The 26,820-nt window shown below is 34.0% G+C and overlaps 1 protein-coding gene across 2 annotated transcripts in view; it reads right to left on the reverse strand.

Moving 5' to 3' along the window:
* GABRA2 (gamma-aminobutyric acid type A receptor subunit alpha2) overlaps positions 1–26,820 on the reverse strand; it is a gene marked incomplete at both ends in the record, with an annotated part of 130,106 nt that overhangs the window by 44,109 nt on the left and 59,177 nt on the right. For both annotated transcript variants that reach the window (XM_081304533.1, XM_081304532.1), the window contains 4 exons: positions 3,644–3,796; positions 4,834–4,977; positions 9,466–9,548; positions 11,522–11,742. In XM_081304533.1, coding sequence (XP_081160659.1) covers positions 3,644–3,796; positions 4,834–4,977; positions 9,466–9,548; positions 11,522–11,742 — 601 coding nt within the window. The remainder of the gene's footprint in view (positions 1–3,643; positions 3,797–4,833; positions 4,978–9,465; positions 9,549–11,521; positions 11,743–26,820) is intronic.

Here is a 26,820-nt window from a genome sequence, read left to right on the forward strand (position 1 = left end):
ATCCTGAATTAAAATTCATATTTGAAATATTTCTATTTTCATATATAGGTGAGTACATTTTAAAGGAAATATTGCTTTTTTATTTCATTCTCCATTCTTTCCTCTTACCCTACTTGTTTACTATATATATGTTGTGTTTGTTTAGTTCTTTCTAAAATTTTTCCATCAAATCTAATCTGCAAAATGTTCTGCTATAAGGGCTGGGAGTGTAGCTCAGTGGCAGAGTGCATACATATCATGTGTGAGGTGCTGGGTTTAGTTCCCAGCACTGAAAACAAACTCATACACACACACACACACACACACACACACACACACACACACAGAAAAAAAGTTCTGCTATTAATAATGTATAACTTGTTTGCAATTTTAACAAGTTATTGCTTGAGATTATTTATAATATAAATCATGTTTATAATTAGTGTTACAGTCTCTAATAAAACGTGTTCCTCTAATAATGTAATAATGTAAGGTGTTTTTCCAAGATTAAGAAACATCTGTGTGTTTGTTAAATAGGCCAAGATTTGTAAAGAGGAAAGCACTAACACTGCCCATCTGGGACCCATTATTCTAGGGATAGGGAGGCACAGTTCCTCCTTGATGTCCACCCAGCCTGATCCCAAGCATTTTCTTTAGCTAATTGCTCATCTAAAATTCCTCCTCCTCCTATATCTTCAATCTTTTTTCTTCCTAACTCCTCCCCCTTAAAAGAGAGTCAAGAAGGCAACATAATGTAGTTGAAGAAACATAAGCTTTGCAATAAGTTTCTGCTTCCAGGACTTGAGGAAGATACTTCAAATTTTAAAGACTCTTCTCTCTAAAAGGGAGATGTTAAATTCTACTTCAAGATCAACATAAGAAGTAAAGAAGTACGTGACATGCCTAACATTTAGTTTGGCATAAAGTATTGCCCTGCTTTTCAAATTTCCATGTTAATAATGATATATTCATGATAATTATGGTTTAACAATAACAACTACCCACTTGTCTCTTTTGATAACTTAATCTTTCTCCTCTTCAAATTTTAATGTGCATTCAGCTCCTTATTTTTCTACTTCTCATTCCCATTTTAATCTGCTTTTAGTTCAGAGCAACTTTTCTCATTTAATTCATTAGTATTAGTAAGCTTCTACTACTCAAATTTCTTTAATGCAGTTTGTACTTATTTGTATTGATATAATACCATATATCCAAAATGGCCATGTGTGTGTACGTGTATTTGATATTTCAATTTTATTGTCTTCTGACTTCCTAATTTTCTGATCATTCCAGCTTTCTTAAATTTTCTAAATCCTGCCATTTTAATAATTTTAAGGATGCTGTCCTCTCATTTCTCACTCAACCACCTATTTAATCTGGGAGACAAGTTCTAGACAAGTTCTGTAACTTCTTTCAGCTCGTAGCTAATGAATGCCATGATTTTCAACAGCCCCTACTATTCATTTATGCTCCATATACTTATTTCTATTGGTCTACTAGACATCAAATTGATATTACAAAGAACTTCAAAATACACATAACTCAAACTATATTCATTTTCCCTATTTCTCATTTTTCTTTAGTTTTATTCATGGCATCATTATTCACTTAAAATGGCCAAGAAAAAAACTGAAAAAATATTCTAAAATATTTTTTTATGTAGTTGCTATATATTTCACCAAATCTACTGATTCTCTTCCCTAGCCTCCTTTCATCCAATCCCCCTTCCTTTGTTGCTCTGTCTTCTTGGGAGTAACAATTATGTCTCATCTGGACTATGTCAGTAGTCTCCTAACCTTGCAATCTGCCTTTGGTTACTTCCATATTCCAACTCATCTTCCCGAAAGATGCCATATCTTCCTAAAGTACAAGTAGGATCATATTAATGGCTAGAAGAATACCTTTATTTTGTCAACATAGATAAGATCTCCAGAATGAGTTCTACTGTATAGCACAGTGCCTATAGCTAACAATATTTTATAGTATATTTAAAGTTTGCCAGGAGTGTAAACTTATATCATGTGTCCTTAGGCCCCCAACATGCGTGCTCACACACACATGCACACACACCAACAGTAATAAAGGAGGTAAGAATAAACTTTGGTAGGTTATAGATAGATCCATGGCCTTGATGGTGGTGATGGTTCCATGAGTGTGTATTAATTCCCAATCTCATTGAGTTGTATATATTATCTATGCATACCTTTGTACATGTCAATCATAATTCAATAAAGTAGGTAGAAAAAAAGAGAATAGCTTACAATTGTATAATACTTACTAAATGAAAAACATTGTTTTGAGAGCTTTACTGATACAGTCTCAAAACACTGTGATGATTTGTGTATCCTAAAAGATAAAAGCACATTCTGTTAATAGGGCCTATTGGGCCACTCTCATGTAGGCCTCAAACTAGCTTTCTCTCGGCACCTTCACTGACACAGAAGCAGTCATTGAATATGCCATGTTCTTACATCCCACAATGTCACTTCACCTCTACCTTTTTATTTATTTATTTATTTATTTCGATACTAAGGATTGGATCCAGGGCCTTATGCATGCAAGGCAAGTGCTCTACCAACTGAGCTATATCCCCAGACACAACGCCTCTACTCTTTTTGGCAAGAATTCTTGCCCATATTATCTGCTTGGAAAATTCCTATACATCCTTTAAGACTTAGCTTAGATATTCATTCATCCAATTACTCAATTAGTTCTCCTAGGGAGGATATATGTTACCATATTCTATAAAGATTTGTACATGCTTCTTCTATAATGATTTTACCTTGTATTGTCATTGTCCCTTTTCCACTTATTCTCCTGCCATCCAGTATACTAAGCTCTTTGAATGTAAATCTATATTTAATCTGTACTTGGACCTCTAAACCCTGGTACAATATCTAACAAAATAAATTCTCAATAAAACTCTTCCAAATAAATGAGAGGACCAAATATATGATGATTTTCTGCTTGGTTATAAATATGCTTATTATGATTCTTATGTCCCCAAAATAGGAAGCAAATTCCTGTATAGGTTTTAATCAAGAAAGTAAATTTTGATATTAAACACACTAATATAATGAAGAACACATCTCTCTCTCTCTCTCTCTCTCTCTCTTATTTAAAATACAAAGGTAATATTTTTTTCATTTCAAAACAACACAAAAAGCATAGAAATATGCTATTCCAGACTCTAAATTTGAAATCCTTCTGTCTGGTTTCAATCAAGAAGATCAGACACAGTAATAGAAATAAATGAAGTCTCCCTCCATCCCTTCTCTAATAGGAAATGCTAATATCATATTTTTTCATCTAAAAACAAAAGAAAAACAAACAATGGATTTGTAGAAATATGGTACTCTCAGGCTCTGAATTAAAACCTCTGAGAATATTCTTATACTAACACGGAGACAAATGTTAACAAATAATGATTTAAAAGAAAAACTACTGAATGTATTTCTGAGGTATTAGAGTACAGCTTATAGGCCTTATTAACAGTTGACACTGACTGTATTTTACCTCTGATCCTCATCTTCAATGTGAAATCAATACAGCCTGCCTCATGCTTCACAAAGTATTGGTGTGAGAAGCAAGAAGGAGAACATTTTGGGGAGTACGCTTTGAAACATAATGTACTGTACTATGACGTGTGTAGCTATTCACTCACCAAACACAGTTCTTGCAGGCACAGATTCTCTATTAAGCCAGAATGACACTTGGGAGAGAATGACAGTCATGATGCAAGGCAAATAGGTCTGAATCACAAAATACCCAATTTTTCTTTTCAAGTGGAAATGAGCTGTCATTACAGTATATTCACCTGGAAGAAAAATTTAAGTAGCTTAAGGAACTGTAATAGTCAATAGTTGGAACATTTTGAAAATGGAAAAGATGTTAGAAAGAATAGTCCCTGATTAAAAAATAAAATGAACACATACATATCATGAAAACTATACTAAACTTGAAATCCCTCATTAGCACTGCACGAGCATTTAAGACAAATTTCATAGTTATCAAAAAACTTGCATTGCATGTTTTTTCTTTGGGTCATGCCTGCTGACCCACAGGATTCAGAATTGAAAGGGCTCTCTGCCAGTGGATTATCTTACTTGCTCAGGTTTCTTATTATCACTGGTATTCACGTCCAGCTTCTGCTATAATAGATCTAATTTGGTCTTCCCTGGCTCTTCAAAGTGTTGATCTCTGGCCTCATACCTAAGACTAGTCTTCTGGCCCAGATTCCCACTGCCAACCCCACCACCCGTTCTGGATTTCTCTGTGCTGTGTGTCTGCTCCAATTTGCTTCAGTCAGTTCCATGTGATCCTTGAATCTACCTTCCCTTCTTCTCAGGGTTTTAATTATTGCCAGATGTAAGCTAATTAGTCCAAACAGCTGCTATTTTCTTAGATGAGGGTGGCCCTTAGAGAGAGAATGAGCTTTTCCACACAGGCCAGTAGTAATTATCCATAAATCAAGAGTTGAATAATCATAAATTATCCAGAACAGAAGGAAAAGAATCAGAAAAGAAGGGAAATTGTCATCACAGATGTAGAGACAAATGTTAAAACTGATCTGAGAAGACAGGCACTTTTTGAATACGTAGTATATTTTAGGCCAGTGTCTCTGAAACTTTAATGCACACATGAATCTCCTTGGAATCTAGTGAAAATACAGGTCCTAATGTAGAAAGAGCTGTAGCCTTAGACTCTGAATGTCTAAAAAGCTTCTAAGAAGTCTGAGCTGATAGTTCATGGAACTCAAGGACAAAAGTTTTTAAGTAATCTGACTCATTTCCAATAACTTTAACCTATTAATTTTTGCAGACATTAGTTTTTCTTTAGACTCATTTTACTAACCTGTACTGGATTTAATTGTCTCCTTTCCAATTGATTGGCCCAGCAGATCATATTGATTTAACCTGGAGCCATCAGGAGCAACCTGTACTGAGTCAGATGCATTGTAAGTCCAAATATAAGTGACCTCTGAAGTTGTATATGCATCTGTTGGAAATCAGAAAAAAAAATCTTAAAACACTTTTATAAGAACCACCAATAGAATGAAAAAATCAAATGTTGTATATTTCATAGAATTACTTTTTATTACAATAATATTTAAAGAGGTCACATTTCATGGAAATAATAGATCCTTGAAGTTTATGATTTTCATATGAAATGTATGAAGCAGACCAACATAACAATCATGAGAACCTGAGATTAATATCATTGCAACCATTGTGAGAGCTGAAGAACAGACTTCTCTGCAAAAAGTCTGCAAAAATCACCAGGCTCTTAGATGGTTATATTGTTGCCCTTAGTCCCAGGGATTCAGATGAAGACACTGTATTAAAGAAATCTACTGGAGTAGAAATAGCAACCACTTAGGAAATAAAAATCATTATCCAAAATTATGCTGTCTTCTGAACATAAAAACAACTTAGTTAAGTAAAATGGCTTAGCTATCAAATGACAATGCATTGCAGGAATGGTGTGACTGTACATCATGTACAACCAGAGAAATGAAAAGTTGTGCTCCATTTGTGTAAAAAAAATATTACAATACATTTCATTAGAAGACTGAGAACTAATTGCAAGACATGTAAAGTAAATCAGAACACTAAATAGTTCAAACATCTGCAAACTCTTTTTAAAAACATTTGTTTTAAAATTAATTAATACACACAAATGTCACTAGACTACAATTTTATAGCATCCCAGTTAACCTATGAATTCAGAGAAAGAGATAAAACAGAGACAAGGTAGGCCTATATGATTTCTTAGGCCTAGGATGCAGAACTTGCGGAAGTGAGATGATTCCAGAGCTGGGGTACAGGTGACAGAGCTGGTCTTAGCCTTCTGCACTGGCATTTCCTCACTCATGCGTGTTCTGTTAGAGAACAGCTGACCTCTCCTTGCAGGCAGTTTCTCCACAATTGAAAAACCATAATTTCTGCTCTAACAATGACTTTGGGAAGAACTTCTATGAATTTTGCTCATGTAAATGCTTAGAAATATTAGTTACTTCTGGTTCTTGAACAAAATTCAGCATCACAGTCAAATTTTTAGCTGGGGAGGAAAAGGACTAGTTGTCTCAGGCAATACCTCTGCCTCCAGCCTGCCAGGACACTGACAACCTCATTTCTTTGCCAGGTATAAGTTACTTTCCTTAATTCCACTGTTCTGGGGTGCTCCTGGTGCTGAATATTATTCGAGATCCATAATCACAAATGAATTTCAATTTAAGCATAAGTAATAATACAGTGAATGTTTATGAGTTCGTGTCTTATTTATTATGCTGCCTTTTCATGATATATTTCAATATTCTCTGGTTTTCTGAATGTTGTTTCTAAATGTTAATATCAGCAAAATACTGTTTTCATTACACATTCATTCATTTACATCCACAATTAAATTATGTGAAAATGTTTGAAATAGGATTATAATAAATAAAGATATATATTTCTGCAATTTTAACATAGATAAATATATAATATTGTAGATGAATGAATTCTTGTTATTTTAAAGTCTAAATTTCTTAATAATTAATTTCAATTAATTAATCACTGATGATTTTACTGATAAAAAAATCACGTAATAACTTAGTATTGCAGTAAGTAGCCTATTTGCAGATCATAATGTGGCTTGTTATCTTTCTCCCATAAATACACATTATTGCCCCTCTCTTCAAAATAATTTCAAATATCAGAAAATCAACAGATAAGAAGATACATTTCCTTTGTCACTTATGTATTAGAGAATCATATTCTGTAGTTGAAAATCTTAATAAATTATGAAGTTTTTAAAAGTAAATACAATTGTATAACTTTTAAATTTTAGGGTTACTTTTGTATATATAAGAGAAACAAAAGCCTATAAAAGTGATTTCATTCCTAAAAATTTGTGGGACACTCATGAGCAGAGATTCTGATTCATGTCTATAAATGGATTACAGCTTGTTAATGTTAGATTAATGTTGACTAAAATTAATATTTTAATTATGTTATAAAACATGCAGATCTCGAGAAGAGCCTGACTCTTTTGCAGAAAATGACTGATCTTGCATCTATTTTTTACAAATGAAGTCACTGCATTGCATTAATTCAACAGGAATCTACTGCATTTTATTTTTTAGATTTGGGGTTTGAAGAGAAAACATGTAACGGAAAATTGTACAATGCAGACTGGAGAGGCTGTTCTGGTACTCTAACATACACCTAAACTGGGAGGCCAACATGATGCTTCTCAATTAAACACAAATGGAGAGAAGGATACTTTGTTCAGTAAAATTCACTATAAATCCCACTACTAACCTAGGCTGCCTGTAAATAATTTTATTTAATTTTGTTAAAAAAAAATCCATGTTTGGAGTCATGTTGGTGCACTATACAAATGCATACTGACTGTTAATATTTGGTAACCAAGCAAAATACTCCCAAATCACTTTTATCTAGTAAATTTTATCCGAAAAGAGGATTTACAATGCATTTTTGGCTACTACACAGAATAATCCTAGACTTCCATTCAGGAAGTTTTAAATCCAGGGAAACAAAGAAGAATACAAAGATGTGAGACAACAGGTATAAAACAAACACAACTGAATTTAAAGTTGTACACATGTAGAAAAGTTGCTTCTTTTATTTGAGGACAACAACAAAGTCCCAGAAATTCAATCATTTTTGTAGGTGGGAAGGACTTGTAAGTAAGCATGGAATCAATGACTAGGGGGAAAAGTCACAGCTGCTTCTGCCAAATTTTGCTGTGTCAACATGTTAAGGTTTGGCTTGGCTAGTTGGTCTATTATTCCACACTGGTGTCCATACTTTTAACACCTATGGATCAAAAATCTACTATAGAAAGATAAAAATAAGAGAATATGCAAATTTTTATTCAACATGTCAGCATATAAATGTGAAGAAAACAAAATGAATAATAACTATTTAAACAGGCAATGCTTAACAAAACTTTTGTGCATTGACCATAGACTTTCTGGATACAGAAAACTATAATCTCAAGCATGCAATATTCCACTACTCTGTATCTGCAATGTATCATATTTTTAAAGTTCACATAAAATATTTTTGAGCAAGTTTATCTCCTTTTAAGTACTGAGACATCACATCATTTATATTTGATGTCAAAATTCCAATACCCTATCGACTAAAACATGCCTTTCTTTATATCATTACAGGCTCTTGGATAAATTCTTTCTTTGGTATGAAGGCTTTTCAAATTTCTGTTTAATGTCTCTTATGCAATGCAGATGAGTTATTCTCTGCATCTGCTGTGATTTTCTCAGCATCATGTTTACATTGTATAACATGATTGACTATCTTAAATAAAGTTGGAAGAAATGCCAGTGTTGAAGTGATGGTTTCCATGACAATAAAGAAACGCTTGTGGTTTAACAAAGAGGAGATTCTCAAAGAAAATTGAGAACAGACACCTTTTGTAAAAATGTACAGAACAAACAAGACTGAACTTCTTACTCCATGAAACTATGGTCTTCAAAATTGTTAGGGGGTTTTGCATTCATTTTAGCCACCATTCTTCCCCTTTTCTTTAACTGGACACTGTCTGTGAGGAGAAGGTACACTCTTTGGTCATACAAAGTTTTAGTCAGGTGAGAGAATTGTCTTTTCGTATTCAGCAGAGGAAAAAAAGAGCCTAAAAGTATTTAAGATAAATGGACAAAGATGGGGGTTCCAGAAAGAGCACAGCTTCTAAAAAGATCAGAGAAGAGGACGTGCTCACACAAGGGAGAAGTTGCTTAGCTGGGTTCATAAGTTTAATTTGAATCTGCCTGGAGTGTCATGTGAGCCTAGGAGGAGGATTTGACCTTCCCCCCTTTCCATTATTCCGGGAGTGTGCATGCTTCAGCTTGACATACAAGATATAACCCAGGGACCTAAAGAATAGCCAAAGGCACAGAGCCTTTTTGGAAATGTTCTAAGTACAGAAGGTGCCTGTGTAGCAATCCATCTACATCATCTTTACATTTATTTTAAGGAAAAATATCCCTTCCATTATTTAGACAGTAAAAGACAATTACACAGACCCTGTTCCTGTGACTGTCCTTTGCAGCAGGCTGATGACAAATAAATAGAATCTATCTTTTGCAATTCATTCTTAGTTGATGAAAAAAGACATTTATTTTGCATTTTTAAAAAATATTCTAGCACTAGAAAAGAAATTAACTACAGCCCTCACCTTAAAGGAGCTCCCGGTCTAATTTTACACATGTAAAACACACATGTTGTTCCTTATCAGCATTAAAAGAAGTGATCATTTAAGCACCACGATTAAAATTCTTGAGAGTACCAAGGGCTAGCCAATTAGTTCTTCGAGGGAAACCAGCATGTCTTTTATTACAACATCTTATTGGGCAAATAGTAAGCATTTCTTAAAATGAGAGGAAACTACACAACTCAGCAGCACTGCTGACTATTACTGATATTATTGACCCAAAGCATATATTTTCATCCTTGTACTTACAGCTGCCAAATTTCAGAGGACATGAATGAGCATCCATTGGAAAATCCTCCAAGTGCATTGGACATTCAGCTTGAACTGTAAGCCTAAAAGTCAAAATTCCACTCTTTGTTTAAGTAAATTGGCAAGTCAAGAAAAATCACTCGAAAAGTCACTGTTGTCAATAGAGTTAATGATGAGGTAGGACTTTCATTACAGCATCATGTTAGGCTACTTCACATTTAAATACATTTTTTTCTTTCACATTTAGGAGTTCCCTCAGAAGACACTGGCATATACAAAATATGAACAAAATAACAATAATGGTTATTAAAGTCATACTTTACATTGTCACTTTCTACTCAGTAGTTTGTTATGAAGCAAAAAAAAATCTATATGCATTTATGAAGGGCTGTTTCCCCATTAACTTTACTAGTCTAATGTATGAAAGATGATATATCATGAACTATGTAATGCGATAAATAATCAATAAAAAAAAATATTTAAAATCTTAACAAATATTTAAAATGCCATCATAAAATGAATGCCATTTTTCCCATCATCTCATCAACAACTGCAGCAAATATAAGAGCTCAATATGGGTTGAGAGGAACTTCCTTCCAAATATGCCAATTGTGTACATAGATATAAAGATGTAAATATATGCATCTCTTAGGATATCTTGTTGATACTAAATCAATGTCTATATTATGCTCACAAATTGTGAAAGTTAAATATATTTTTCTATATCTAAATATGATAAATATCATGATAAAGAATAATTGTAGGATTTTTTTTTATAAAGAAAGCTTTCAATTACTCCATTGCACAGAAAGATAAAATGAGTAAAGTAAGCTCTAAAAGGAACTCATAGAATGATCTGTTTTAATTGGGCAGAGCAAATGTCACCAACGATTTATACATGATATATATTTCTAAGAGAGTACTTAAATACAGCCCCATGCAATATTTTGTAAACTTTTATATGTTCTGTGCATATATCTTGCTTAAATACCAAATTTCTAATCATTACTTTAATCCATAAGAATGAGTGTTCAAATTGTAAAGTCAGCAGGAGTACTGCATCTGAAGATAACTGTAGATTCAGTGAGAGAGGCAGAAAGAATAGCCAACAGTCCCATTCTAGGTAATGGCCATCTAGTAATGAGTCCTCAGGAGTGGTTTCTTTCCAGATCAGAAATAGTACAGGGCTGTATTATTGCCCTTCTTAAATAACTTTCACAACTGAAATTGAGCACTTGCTTTGCACATGAAATGAGTAACTCAACAAATGCATGGAATACAAATATCTGCATACACAATGTTAACAATTATCCAGTCTTTAAATCTTTAAACATTAACTTTTCATTCTGCATCATTTTACTTGTTACTTTTTTCTTTCTTTCATAATACAGCTATTTAAAATATCCATGAGAATAGTTAAAATGGAATAGTTGTAAGAATACAACTGTATACCTTTTGATAATTTCATTAAAGTTGTACCATATGAAATTGATGCTGTATGACATGTTTTGATTATAAAATGGCAATTTCGCATGGTCCAATCTAGTATATATGCTTATGGTATTCAATATACTTATAAGCCTTAGTAATCAAGAACTCTCAAATATTTTTTTCTAGGGAAACTTCATAAGTGGGACCAAAATATTAAACTAAGTAAAATGATGCTTGAAAAATCACTTAAACTTGATGGAATATAAATATGGGATAGCTGATGGAATAAGAAAATGAAATTACATACTGATATAAACAAAATTAAAGTCAAAGTATTAAAACCATACTTGGTTAAAATGCAGTGTTGAAGAATTAATAACCAAAAAATAAACCCTCAATAACTAAGGCAGTCTTTAGCTTGAAAATATTGTGATTAAAATTGAATTTGTAAATACTATTTTTTGCATTTTTTACATATCCAACCATGTACAAAGCATATTATGGGTACTTCAATAATCTGTTAGCAAAATGTTCAACTTTTGCTAATATCTGACAACTGCATTGCCTAGGGGTTTGATGTATAGACTTCTCAGTATTATATGCCACATCAAGCCTAGAAACATACCTCATTGTGTACAGTAGAGTCCCGTCATCCTGGATTCGAAGCAGTTTATTTGGCATTGTCATATTATGAGCTACTGACTTTTTGCCATTGTGAAAGAAGGTATCTGGAGTCCAAATTTTGCTAGCCATTAAATTGTTAAGTCGAAGGATATTCATAGGTCCTTTAAATTTCAACCGTTCATCTTTCCATTTTTGTCGAAAGAAAACATCTATAGTGTATTCCTGAAATACAAAATACCATTCTTTGAAAATAACAAAATTTTAGATATAACAGGACCCTATAAAATTCCAACCAAAATAATGTTCTAAATAGTTCACAGAGAGCTATGGTGAGAGAAGTAAATTTTACCTCCAAAGGATTACACCTTTAGCTTGTCAATAAATGTTGCCAGTTAGAATGGGATAGAATATCTGTATTTATATAGTTAGCTACATAGTCATTTGAAAAGAAAATAAGAAATTTTGGGGGCTGGGGATGTGGCTCAAGCGGTAGCGCGCTCGCCTAGCATGCATGCGGCCCGGGTTCGATCCTCAGCACCACATACAAACTAAGATGTTGTGTCCGCAAATACTAAAAAATAAATATTAAAATTAAAAAAAAGAAAAGAAAATAAGAAATTTACTGTATCTGGCCTCTTTCAGTTGAAAAACTTCTCAGACAAACTGCTTTACTGCATCTAATAGTTTAAAACTTCTTGGAGAAGGCATATGCTCAGGCAGGGTCTGGGTAGGATGTTTTAATTAGGTTAGCTCAAGAAAAAAATAGGCAGGTAGACTTGTAGGAGAAAAAATGAATAAATAAGAAGAAAGGAGGAAGGGGGAGAAAGAGAAAGGAAAAGAAATTACTTTTAAGCACACTGTCAGAACTGTGTGAGTCATCATTTCCTGTTGCCAAAGAAACTGTAGAATACCATATTTCATTTGTAATAAAATATAGTGGGATATCATATTGTTAACAAGAATGTGATAGGGAATGAGTTCAATAAAGTTTATTTGTGAAATTAGTTTTAAGCAAGTACATTACCAAGTTACTGGACCCCGAAATATGAATAATTTGTAATAGATATTCTCAGGTTAAAATGTACTTTCAAATATTCATTGAGACTAGCTACTGATCAATTTCTCTATTATCATTCCTTAGTCCTTTAATTTAGATGAACCTCTCTCTCTCTTCCTCTTTTCTTTCCTAACATTTTCTTTTCCTCCCACTGTCTTAAAAGAATGTATGTATGATAAATGAAATACACAATTCACAATTGTGATTGACACTAACAATCTATTGGATGTTAAAATTTTTGCCAATGTATGTTTGTACATTTACATTTTAAATAATTAAAATGTTCAATTACACACCTGAGATTGGAAATTCCCAAACTATCCTTTGAGCACAAAACCAGTCATCACATATTTGGAAATAAATATCCTAGCAATTGAGAATTTCACTTAACTGATTAAAAAAAAACATATTAAAAGAGCCATATGATGAAAACATCATATCCTTTACAGAAATTTGAATCAGGTGATGATTTTCAATGATTCATCAAAATTTGAATGGGTAGAATTGAGTAGTCTTGCATTGTTTGTAATCCTTTTTTCCCTTGTTTTCTCATGTTGTCCACGTTACTTTCCAGCTCTTTTTGATTGTCGTGTTTCTGCTCTCCTCTATAGATTTGTTTTGTTTCTGTATTACTCTGATGTCTCTCCTTTGTGTTGTTGAAGTATGACTGCTAACGTGGATTCCGCTGGGAAGGAAATCCGACGTTCGAGCTCCAGTGACGACACTACTCTGCTATGACGGGCCCCAGTCTCCTTGCAGGGGTGCCCTAATGGGGGGGTGTGACTGGACTGTCTCTGTGTGGTTTCAGCTCCCGGTCGTGGCAGGCGGGTAGACTCCAGCCGCCCAGTATCACAGGCCGCGGGCAGGTGATCCGTCACTCGAACTATTCCCTGAGGACCTTAAAAGAGCGCACTGTAGGGATACGGCTGCATCAATGATTATAGCGGCACAATTCACAATAGCTAGACTGTGGAACCAACCTAGATGCCCTTCAATAGATGAATGGATAAAAAAAATGTGGCATCTATACACAATGGAATATTATGCAGCACTAAGAAATGACAAAATCATAGAATTTGCAGGGAAATGGATGGCATTAGAGCAGATTATGCTAAGTGAAGCTAGCCAAGCCCTAAAAAACAAATGCCAAATGTCTGCTTTGATATAAAGAGAACAACTAAGAACAGAACAGGAAGGAAGAGCATGTGGAAAAGACTACAGTAAACAAAGACGAATGGGGGGAGAGAAACGGAGAGAGAAGGGAAAGCATATGGAAATGGTAGGAGACCTTCAAGGATACATAAAATTATAAGAGGCTATGAGGGGCAAGGGGGAGGAAAAAAAAAGGGAGAGAATTGAACAACAGCAGGGGAGATAGAGAGGGAAGATGGGAGGGGAGGGGAGGGGAGGGGGGATAGTAGGGGATAGGAAAGGTAGCAGAATACAACAGACACTAATATGGCATTATGTAAAAATGTGAATATGTAACAGATGTGATTCTGCAATCTATATTTGGGGTGAAAATGAGAGTTCAAAACACAATTTGAGTCTAATGTATGAAAGATGATATATCATGAGCTATGTAATGCTTTAAATAATCAATAAAAAATTAAAAAAAAAGTCAAAAAAAGAAAAAAAAATTACATAAATAAAATATATGAAAATATAATGGAAAAAAAAATTTGAATGGGTGATGATAAAAGCAAAGCATCAACCACAGATAATGGGTAGAAGATGAACAATGGCTCTGGGCTATGCCCTTAATCCTGAAGGAAAATTTAATAATAGAATCTATCCTCTCTCCATGGTATGCTTATTTACTTTTTAATGTTTAATTCCATTTAAATGGAAGCAAAAAAAAGAAGAAAAAGATGAAAAGATAATGCTTTGTACTAGAAGTTTTTATTCAAGTATTTCTTTTTAACAGGGTCCCTCAAATTTTATCCTAAACTAAATATAAGTGGTGTTATATTTTTCCAGGCAAGCTGAAGATGTTTTAAAACTATTTATAAAACCTGAAATTCAATTTTTCTATTTCTGTAAAAGTAGAGTAAGTTTTATCTGTTTCTGAAGCTACTGATGTGGCAATCATTTCTGGGAGATCTATCACATAGGACATTCTTGAAGTTTTCAAACAGAAAAGTTTCAGGCGATCTTTTTCTAAAACTTGTTTTCAGGAGCAATATCCATCTTTGAATCCTCACAATGTCCCAAGTGAGCCCTGTCAATCTATTGATGTGATCTGTACCTTTTAATTACACTCCCACTAGGCAAACTCATGTTACCCTCTGGCCAACTTTAACAGTCCTCACTGCTTGTCGTTCCTTCAATACAGCAAGCCCTCCACCTGCCTGCACTGGGAACTCTACTCACAATCACACCCCCATTGCTTCACCTGGAGTCAGTGGTGGGGGGTGGACTTTGTACTTAAAATATATATATATATATATGACAGCAGAATGCATTACAATTCTTATTACATATATAGAGCACAATTTTTTCATATCTCTGGTTGTATACATAATATATTCACACCAATTCGTGTCTTCATAACTGTACTTTGGATACTAATAATCATCACATTGCACCATCTTTAATTACCCCATGCCCCCTCCCTTCCCCTCCAACCCTTGAGAGGGAGTATGGGATGAAGGGGATTTTGTACTTTCATAAAGCTCTCCCCTACTGTGATGTGGTTTTGATTGCAATTATATATTTGCTCCTCTACTGCCCAACTACTGTCAAATATTTAAGAAAGGGACACTGCTTTCATTTGTACTCTATTTCACTTCATTTTCAGAAACATCAAAGAACATAAAGATTATTACACAAAGCTTGCAACCATCACCTAATTGAAACATCACAAAGTCTGGAGCCCTCCTTCCTCCCCTACTCTCTGAGGAAAGAATTAACTTGAATTTGGTGTATACTATACTATTCCCATAGTTATACTTACAAATTCACAATATAAATAAATGTACTAAGTGTCACATTGTAAGCATTTATTAAATGGTATCATACTGTGTCTATTTTTCTGACATTGCCATTTTTCTGGTACTTTGTTAAGGCTTATTCACTGCAACGTATCCAGCACTTGGCTTCAGTTTCATTGTGTATAACATTGTATTGGAATGCTATCTCACTAGAGAGTTGTATTTTCCTTGTCTTTCAATATTTCCTCTGTTTCCAGCTTATCACTGTCAAAAGGAATATTGCTGTGAATATTCTCCTTCAACAATTCTAGTACAAAGGTATTAGACTTACTCTAGACCAGAGCAGCAACCTTTTTCCATAAGTAGCTAGTTAATAAACGCTTTAGGATCTGTGGGCCTGTGGTCAGTATCACAACTATTCAATTCTGCTATTCTAGTGTGAAGCAACCAGACAACAGGACCGCAGTGAGTCAGCATGGTCACGCTCCAATAAAACTGTTTAAAAAATAACCAACTAACAAAGTCAAGAATGCTGAAGGCTATTGAAAGCTCGGGACTAGAGTTGTGCAGAAGCCAGAATGTAATGAGTTGAGGAGTAAACAGGGTATAAGTGGATGAAGAGTAAAGTACTCTCCTTATTCCTGAATTTGCAAATGCCAGTAAGGAAAATCAGAGTTCAAGCAGCAACAAGGCTGACCACTGTCCTACACTAAATCTACTAGTAGAATTGCTGAAGTTTATTATACATGCACCTTTAAAGTAACTAGATGTTATCAAATTGAAATCCTCGGAGGTAGGTAGATTTATATTTTCACTAACAATGTAAAAGCTTTGTCTCTCTATAACTTGGTATAGATAAAGACTATTTTCACTCAGCCATTATGCTCAGTGTAAAAGTTCCTGGTGTTATCACGTGCTTTTCTCTGCTATGAATTTAATACATTTTCATGTTTATTAAAAATTCTACTTTCCTCTTTTATGAATTGTCTGTTCATTTCATTTACTCACTTTCCTTTGAAGGTGTCTGTCTTTTTCTTATAGAGTTAAGGAAATACTTTATATATTCCATATATAAACATTTCTGAAGGAACACATAACTCAATATGAATTATATCAATATACTAAATATCATAATCTGCTTCTGGTTTCTATTTTTTACATTTTTTTCTATTCCAAAATCAATGCCAAAATCATGATTACAAAATCATAAAAGTTTGAATTAATAATATTTTCAATATTATTCAGTTGAAGGTATTTAATAATTCCCATATGGCTTTTCTTTTTCTACTCTTGGAGACATTGTGAACTGTGAGGGTTTTTTTTTTTTTCATTATTTCCAAGTGTATTCCATATTCCCAGGCTATATTATTTAGTGATGACAATTAAAATGAAGGAAATAGAAGAGATAATATTTATGTTTTGCATAGTTATAGGATGAAAATAAATAAGAGGAGGATTCAGGAAAATTAAGGAAGAACAATAAAATGAAACACTGAGCATACACACAAATTACAGGAAACATATTAAACGCAAAGAAAATTTTGGAAGATCATCAATGCGAAGACTACAGAAAGATGATGAAAGCTTAGGACTGGAGAGTGTAGAGGCCAGAATGCAATGAGTGCAGGAGCAAAAAGAGTGCAGGTAGCAGTTGGTAAAGTACTCTCTCCCTTTCCTAAATTTGTAAATCCCAATAAGAGAGATTGGAGAGTTCAAGCAATAAAAATCTAGAAACCTGCTAATATCAGTTAGATGTTGCTCTCTAATAAAAAGAAAATTCAGTAGCTTAAAGTAACAAGTATTCATTATGAGCCCAGAAGTCATGAGGCTAATATTGATAGATCTGACATGAACTCTGTTTGATCTTGGCTAGATTTGTTCATGCATCTGTGGAATAGAAGGCTATTGGCTGATTTGGGCTACCTGGACAATTCAGCTTGACTCAGTGTTTCTTTTCTCCTCCAGGGACCACTGAACATACCCTTAGCTCGTCTTTCTAATATCAGTGGCAGGAGTACAAAAGAGAAAACCCAAATGTACAAGCCAATTTCAGGGCATTGCATATGAAATATTTCTTACTATCTCATTGGCTAGAGTATCTATCTAACATGTCTGAACTGGTTGACAGATGGTACAGGAGGTGACCCCATCCACAGCGGGAGGCATTACAGAGTTCTTATGGTCTGGATATGCAAAATCCCCGAAAGTTCATGTGTTGAAAGGATGGTTATCAATACAGTAAGGTTCAGAGGTGGGACTTGAAGGCAATAATTGAATCACAGGGGTTCTGACTTCATCATGGGTCCATCCTCAACCATTTGACAGATTAATCAATCCACTGAGAGCAGGATGGACTTCTGCAAAGTGGGATCTAGTTGGAGGAAGTAGATCACTGGGGATGTGCCCTGGAAGGGTTTATCTTAGGTTTATCTTATCCCCCTCTCACTCTACCCATCTCTCTCCTGAACTGCCATGAGCTGAGAAGTTTATCTTTGCCATGATGTTTTTTTTTTGTCATGGCCAGTCAAACATGGATTGAACTTTGGAAACCATGAGCAAAAAAAAAAAAAAAAAAAAAAAAAAAAAAAAAAGACACCTTTCCTTCCCTGAGTTGTTCTTGTCAGGTATTTCAGTCACAGTGATGAAAAACTGACTAACACAAAAGTTAAATGAAAAAGGTGTAGATAAGGAAAGGTGAAGGTGAAGAAACAGAGCCAGAATTCCATGTTGGCAACTTAGCACACCAGGCCTCTGTTAGAGAAAAGTAAGATGTTGGTAGTCTGAGAACATCTGAAACTTCAATGAAAATCCCATGAGTCTGATAATATGGAGGCAAGCAGGTTATAAATTAGTAAATATAATAAACTACATTATACCAATATGAAGAGCAAGATTTTATGAAGGAGCAGGATAATCAGTTTAGACCAGTTGTTCACCAAATGGATATGTACACTCATTTAAGTGTAGGAAGAAACAATTAGAATTTTAATTTTTATCAGCATTTTTTTCTAAATAGAAGAAGTAAATGAAGTTTTGCAAAATGATAACATATAATATACTATATATTTGATAAAATAACATGATATTAGCATTCTCTGTTTAGTAGTAAATTCAGGTCATACTTTAAGGAATCCTATGGAATGTGGGGGCAATACTGGAATGATTGAGAGACTTCATTCATTTGCTCTCAATAGACTGTGACTATGCCCAGTTAGGTGTATTTATAATACTTGCTGGGATTAGATTAACTCTAATTAAAATGGGAAAAAGGCTTCAGAACATTACCATGAAGATGCCATGGAATAAAATAATAATTACACAGCATGAGTAGAAAACATGAGAAAGAGCACATCTATGCCCAATGTGGGTCTTCATTAGCCACATGAAGAATGATGAACTAATCAACACTAAAAATTTCTATAAAACCAAATTTGAAATGACAGTATTAAATTAGGGATTTGCATCTATTATAATACAGATAATATTAATTTTAAGTATTGGATAATAATAGTATGTTGTTATTGCAAATAGCAAGGTATTTTAAAAAGCTAAACATACAGAACATGAAGACAAATATCTAAGATTGGTGAATGACTAAAAAAAATGAGAATCACAATTCAGTAACCATTGGCAAAGATGTGAATTTAAATTTGAATTCCCCTATATTTCAGTTATCACAGTCATTATAACAAGTATAAAATAATATGAATTTATAACCAGATATTTGAATTGTTTTATATCACAAAATATTTTAGGAAAATGCTTAAAAATAAGAAAGCACATTTAAGTAAATTAATTACAAAATATTATAAAAGTTGAAATGAGATTTAAAATACTTTTTCTGAGTATTTGAAAGGAATATTCTTGAAGTTTTCTTAAAATTAACTTTAGGTTTTCTATAAGTATATGCTAATACAATAATGACTTGATTTGTGCTTTACTAGAAAATTACCAAAAAGTACAACACAGCAAGTTTTTTTTTTTATAAATGGAGATTCTAAAATAAATGAATAATAACATTAATTACATAATCTGTCACTGAATACAAAGACAACTTAAGTATAAATTTAGTAAGAAACAATAACATCAAAAAATAAGGACATATTTGCATACATTTCTCCTACAGAGTACATACAGGAAAAATAAAAATGATTGATGGATGAAAACAAAGAGTTGAAAGATCCATATTCAAGATTTGAAAAATTTCTTATAGGAAATTTAATACAACTTCTTTGATAGATGTGGTCATAGATAAATGTAGTAAATTTCCTGTTTCAAAGATCAGTAGGAGCACAACTCAAACAAGTATTCATTTTCAAGTCCAATGGTTTCACCACCAAAAAAACAAACAAAAACAAAACTACATTTATACAGTAAAATCCCTCAGTGTTGTTTCCATAATTTTTACTGCAAACAAGCAAATCATTAAGTCTCTTTTTCATTTCCTGTTAAATAAATATGATTTCAAGGACATATTTACTTAGTGCAGACAGCATACTCTTTAGTGTCTGTCTTCATTAATTAGAAGTCAATACATATAGACAATTTCTGAAGAATTATATCTACTCCCTAAAACACAACCAAATTGCAGGACTGATCTTGGAGTGATCCCTTATTTACTTTGATTTACTACATGTATTTAAAAGCACCAAAATGTATTTTATTATTCCCCTTTTGCTAATAAAGGCTAGTCTCCCCTGAATGAATTCCAATCTGTGTGCTTCTTCTATAATGAAGAAAAATGTGGTTCATAAAGCAGGTATGCAGCAATTAAGTAAACAACACCCTTGGAATATACAAGAATAGTAAACCTCAAAGACTTCATTTGACATTTAAAGGGAGCTAGACAACACATTTAGCATAGTATTAGTGTTGCAAAAATTGCAAAGAAGTGGGGCACTTAAGAACAACAGATCAGCAGAACGCCAATAAAACCAATTAGTACAAAATCATAAAGCCCTAATATTCAAAGAGGCTCACACAAACAGAAATCATGAAACAACACATTTACTACATATTTGGGCTTTCCCTATGAAATTAGTGGCCAGGCAAATTTCACTAGTAAATTAGAAATTGATACTAAAGATTCAGATTCTAATAGCATGTTACTAAAATATATTTAATAAAAGTATTCAAAATAATTAATTATTATTATGTAATATAGCAATTCACTTTGATTAATTTATGCTATTTAAAATTTATATCAACTTTATTAAATATGCAAAATTATTTCCACTTCACAGGCAAGAATTCCAAAGCAATATTCATTTTTTTTTAAAAAAAAGCCAAATTTAAACTTAAACCCTGTACTTGCAAACATCCGGATCTTTTCACTATACTATATCAAAGAAAAAACCTCTAAAGGCAGGACACAAAAGTAAAATTACCTTCCATCATAGATGAATAAATGGATATTAATCATTAGTAATGAAAAATTACAGAAAGAAATAAGTTGCAGGATTGAGACTGGGATTTTAGAATCCCTTAAAAGTATACTCTTCAATTAGTGGAATTGGAAAAACTGGATATTCACATGCAAAAAAAAATTGAAATTGGACCTTTTTCTTCCATCATATGCAAAAATCAACACAAAATGGATTGAGGACCTCCAAAAAGTCCTGAAACTCTATTCCTAGAGGAAAATTAGAGGAAAAGCTTCTAAACATTGGTCTTGGCAATGATTTTTTTTTTCTTTTTTTGTATACCAAATACTCATGTACCCAATTACCAATAACCTAGATAATGAAAGCAAAATTAAACAATTCAGACTAAATCAAACTGAAACCCTTTTCACAGCAAAGGAAACAATCAACACAATGAAGGCAGCCTATGAATTAGGAGAAACACAACTCAATAGAAAAAATCAAACAAATGTTAAAAAAAGGTAAAGTAACTGAATAGACACTTTTCCAAATATAACCTAAAATGGCCTAAAGGCATATGAAAAGCTGCTCACTACCACTATTCATCAGAAAATACATAAAAGAGATAATAATCACATATCTATTAAGATGGCTATTATAAAAAAGACAATCGGTAAATGTTGGCAAGGATATGGGTTAAAGGGAACACTTGCACACTGTAGGAAGAATGGAAATCATTGCAGCCATTGTGGAAAATAGTATGGAGGTTCCCAAAAAATAAAAATAAAAACAGACCTATCACATGTTCCAGCAATAATTCTGCTGGGAATCCAATGAAACAAATTCAGCACCTCAGAGAGATATTTGTACTCCATGTTCACTGCAGCATACAATAACCAAGACATGGAAATGATGTAAGTTTCCATTGATAGATGAATGAATAAAAAAATTGTTTACATATATGTATGCATAAAATATAAAATTGTGTATATGTATATATATGTATGTGTATATACATGTGGAATACTGCCATTTGTGACAACCTGGATGAATCTGGAGGACACCACACTAAGTGAAATAAGCCACACTTGGAAAGAAAAGTAGTGCATGATCTCACCTATATGGGGAATCTTTATAAAAAGAAAAAAAAAACTAGTACATGGAAACAGGAAATGAAACTGTAACTACAGGCAGAGAGAGAGAGGCTACAAGACAAAGGATAAAAAGTTGGAGATAAGTAGAATAAATAAGTTTAGAGATAGAAGGTAGTACATGAGGACTGTAGTTCTAATTTTTTGCTGTTATGAAGTTACATAAGAGAACAGATTTTAGGTGATCTTACTATGAAAGAAATAAGGAAGGAAGGAAGGAAAAGAGAGAAGGAAAGAATGGAAAGGTACAAAGTAACTATTTGAGTTATTGTATATGTTAACTTTCTTGACTATAATAACTACTCCACCAGGTATAATTATACCAAAGCATCATGTTGTACACCTTAAATATATGCATTAAGAAAAAACTTTTCATAATTAAAACTAACTTACATACAAGATCAAAGGATAAAATGCTAATAAATTAATTTATATGAAATTGATGCAAGAGCAGTCTCTTACATTAGGTAGATCAGGGCTATTTAATCTCTCCTTATGTCAACTGACTTATTTTAAAAAATGGTGAAAAAAAAAATAAAACCTACCTGCTAGGACTCTTATAAGGAAGAGATAAGGTAACATATGTAAAGATTTTAGAAACAATTTGGACATTAAAGAAGGTAGCCTGAAATAAATCACCTTCAAATGATCCTCCTCCCTCCTCTCATATCTAACAAAAGTGTAGCACAACAAAATAGGGACATCCAACAGCTAATAGTCATAAAGTAGGGTGCAGGGCAGCAACTGAGTAGGATGCCACAAGAGAACACCAACAGAGACAAGGCAGCCATGTTATAAATGACTACATAATGAGATCCCCCTGGGGAAACACAAGTGTGCCTTATGAAGGGACAGCATCTCTAAACCATTTATCTACAATACAAGTGGCCCTGATTGTTGAGAGAGATTTACTAACCAAACCAGATAAGTAAAAGGATATTTGACCCGTTTTTCTAATCTCCCTCATCCTTGCCTTGACTCTGGAGAACACAAAGAGGAAAGGAGGAGTAGATCACTGCCCAGCCCACATGGTACATCCCTCAGCTGTAAATCAGGCTGTGAAAAGGCGAGAAGGTGTACAGGACTGAAGGGAATGGTGCATAGCATGCACTGGACTGGACACTTTATGAGCTGTGGAAAACACTAGGATATTGTCATGATGTGGGAAAGGTCATTCTAAATAACAGTGTGGTTAAATTTGGTCAAGTTGAATTTCTAAAGCCTTTGGAATAAAGTGCAAACACTTCCACTGTATTCAAGGACCTACATGAACATAACTCTCCAGCCCTATCTCTCTCTCTCTCTCTCTCTCTCTCTCTCTCTCTCTCTCTCTCTCTCTCTCTCTCTGATATAGCAATATGATATGCACACTCACCGATCTCTGCTGGAATCACTCTTCTCTAATAGCTCCCTACTTCTGGCCAACTTCTACTCCACACTGAGAACAAGGGCAATGACCACCTTCCTCATTGGTGACACATGAGGAAAGCCATCAGAAATTAAACATAGTAACAAGGATTCACAGCAACAACGTCCTTAGTGGGACACAAGGATAAAAGGCATCAGCAAACACAGTCGGCAGAAAAGCTTTCAGGTGTTTAATGACAAATAGCCACTTGCATATAATACCCTAATTCTTCCATTCACAGGTATGAAATGTCATGTGTGTGTATGTGTGTGTGTGTGTGTGTGTGTGTTTGCATGCTGTGTCTTTGTAGTGTATTAAACTATTCACAGTAAGTTTTCATTTGGTTTAATAGTTATAGTTGAAGGATGTAAATATGTCAAAAAAGCTGTGCAACAAGAAATTACCTGATAAAAAATCTGTTTTAAAGTTTTATTTGTGCATATGTGAATGTCTTCTAGGGGCAATTAGCTGTAACACCCTTAATACAGGGACTCTGAGTACTTTTCTAGCCCCCTCTCCCACAATATTCCTGAGAGCATCCATGAACTTTTTTATATTTCATCAAACTTAGCAAGCCCTTTCTGTTTGTCCTCCTCAGCTATCTATTTTTTCCCTAGAAATATTTGCAATGTCTAGATCTTCTGTCCACATTCCCTCAGCTACCATATTCATCCATATATGCTTCAATAAAGGACTTATCACACTGTTTTAAAATTAATGATTTTTCTTAGCTGTCGCCCACTATACTAGGAATAATCTTAGGGCAAGTCCTGGTTATACTTAGATATTTCAGCTCCCAACACTGTGACTGTGTGTGTGTGTGTGTGTGTGTGTGTGTGTAAAGTCTTGTTGAAATAGACAAATATAGTCATGTCTTCTAGGAGACCAGATCTCAGGAAAACAAAAAAGACATGTAAAGATTTTTATAATCCAGTGTGCAACGTCATAAAAAGCAGAATCATTGTGAAGTGGAGCATTAGGAAAAGAAGGTTTGACTATTTGGAGTCACCTAAAAAGACATTAGAGAAAATAAAATTTGAGCTTGGCCATAAATACAAAAAAGATCTCCAGTTGGTGAAGGAGGGAGGGAAGTACAACAGCAATGGGGAAAACACATACAAGGCCAGAGCTGTTAAGGATAATGGCCTGTTTGGAGAACAGTGAGAAGTTCAATGCAATCTTTAAAAATAAAAGCCTCATTGAGAGTTATAATGCCTTATAATTGTTGCCCTCTGTCTCCCCTCCTTTCCTCAACCATGCTGCTTAAAAATGCTGCCTCCACACTTTCTCCACTTCCTCACCTCCCACATACCTCCACCCACTGCAATCTGGTTGCTTTTACCACCACCAGCAAACACCTCCTTGTTCTTAATCTATTGACACATTTAAACATTTTTCTTGGCTTTACCATAATATAGGACATGGTTATTTTCTCCCTGCTTTTGCAATGCTCTCCTGTATTGACATTCCCAAACCACACTTTCCTGGTGTTTCAGCAACCATGATGAGATTGTTCCTCCTCCTGTGGAGGAATTATGGGATCTTAGCCTTTCTCCTGCCTGTCAACTATCTATATGGCGTGAGGTCTCCTGGACAATATATGAGAGTAGCAACAATATAAAGTCCATTATTCACCCAAGATAGGCTCCAGACTTGCAACCCAGAAAAGAACAATTTCTGCAACTTTTATTTCCAGAAATCATAGTTGTTTTTCATATAGTTTATGCAAAAGTACAGAGAGGGTTTGGGAATTCTACTCTGTCCTTAGGAGACCAAGAGAACTAAGAATGGATGCACTAAGTCTCCACAATCCTTTTTCCCCTAGAAAGGTAATAAATAATGTTAGACTCTTTAACCTGTCTCTTTCCTGAAACTGTTACCCCATTTCCCAGGCAAGGTTTAACTGTGGGCAAATATTGCAGGTTCATGCATTATCAAATAAGCCATATGACCTTCAGTGTACAGAATCCAATTTTGGTAAAGAACTGTGATATAAGTATCAGACTCATCGTTGCATCTGATAAGGAATGAAGTATGGTGGTCTCTGACTTTTGTTAAAGATCAAAAGTGCAGTCTAGTTCCATGAAGGAAGCCACACTTCATTTTGTGAGACTCTCACTATTTCTCTCTCATAATGTCCTCTGCAATCTTTTAAATATTTTTTATGTTGTTTAAATACTGGCATTCTAGAGTATCTACAAAACAGGGCCAATTCCACTCAATTCTCTTTCCTTCTACAATTTAATGTATACTTAATTTCAACAACTATCAAATGGCTTCCAACCATTTGAAACCCCTCTTCTGAACTCCAGATCGACCCTGCTATCTTGATACTCTAACTAAATAGATCTTACTTCATTATGTCCAAGAACCCAAAAATCCATCCCCTAAGCAGCAAAGCAAAAGTAAACAAATATTTTACTTCTGTATCCCATGTCAATGTGAATGGTAACATCATCAGCACAATCACTCATGCCCTCATTCTGTATTTCTACCAACCCTTGCAACCAAAAGATCACCAAGTTTTGTCAACTAAACAATACACAGATCTTTTAAATCAATTGGGGTCTTTATGTCTTCTGTACCACTACCCTGATCCAGTCCATAATTCTCTCTTATATGAACAACAACAACCCTCTGGCTTGTTTATACATTATGGGATTGCAGAAAGTCTATACATGCCCTCCAGCTTCCACCAAATCCCCCAACGATCTTATACTAGATTTTTTCTTCACTTGAAATAAAGTCAATGCTTAAATGATTAAAATGTAGACTATCATGCCCACAATTTGCAATTATGAGTCCATAGATCTTATAATGATCCCAGAAACATCCAATTTAATACATACTTCAATGCAGGTGTATACAAATTACATGTTGAGAAATATTTTTAAAATTTTCTAATATTTGCTGAGTGCATGAATATTCTTTAAGTCTAATTCCTAACCTTCCATAAATACTAATAACCATCCAGTAATAGACTTCAATGTGCTAATTTTAAAATGGATAAACATTATTACTTTACTTCTCACATACAGTGTTGGCCATGTTTGTAGCATGTTTCATTAAGTGATGACATTTACAAATGACAATCTCTGATAAAGTGTAACAGATGAATCCAGTGTCAATTTTCAACCAGATATTAACATCTAATAATTCTCCAGCTCTCTATGATATTAACTACTGAACTATGCAACATCCCAATGGTTTCTGAACATGCTAAGAGATAATTCTATGTTTACAGAGGAAGAAAAGTATTAACCTAGTGAATCAATATAATCAATAAACCAAAGTCACACTTACTTGACTGCCTGTTTCTTAAGAGCTTAAAAATAAACCCTGGATCAGCAGTTTCAATATTTCTTTGCAGTTTCCACTGTTCATGCTC

Source organism: Spermophilus citellus (assembly GCF_964194105.1).
Source record: "Spermophilus citellus genome assembly, chromosome: 8".
NCBI classification, from domain to species: domain Eukaryota; kingdom Metazoa; phylum Chordata; class Mammalia; order Rodentia; family Sciuridae; genus Spermophilus; species Spermophilus citellus.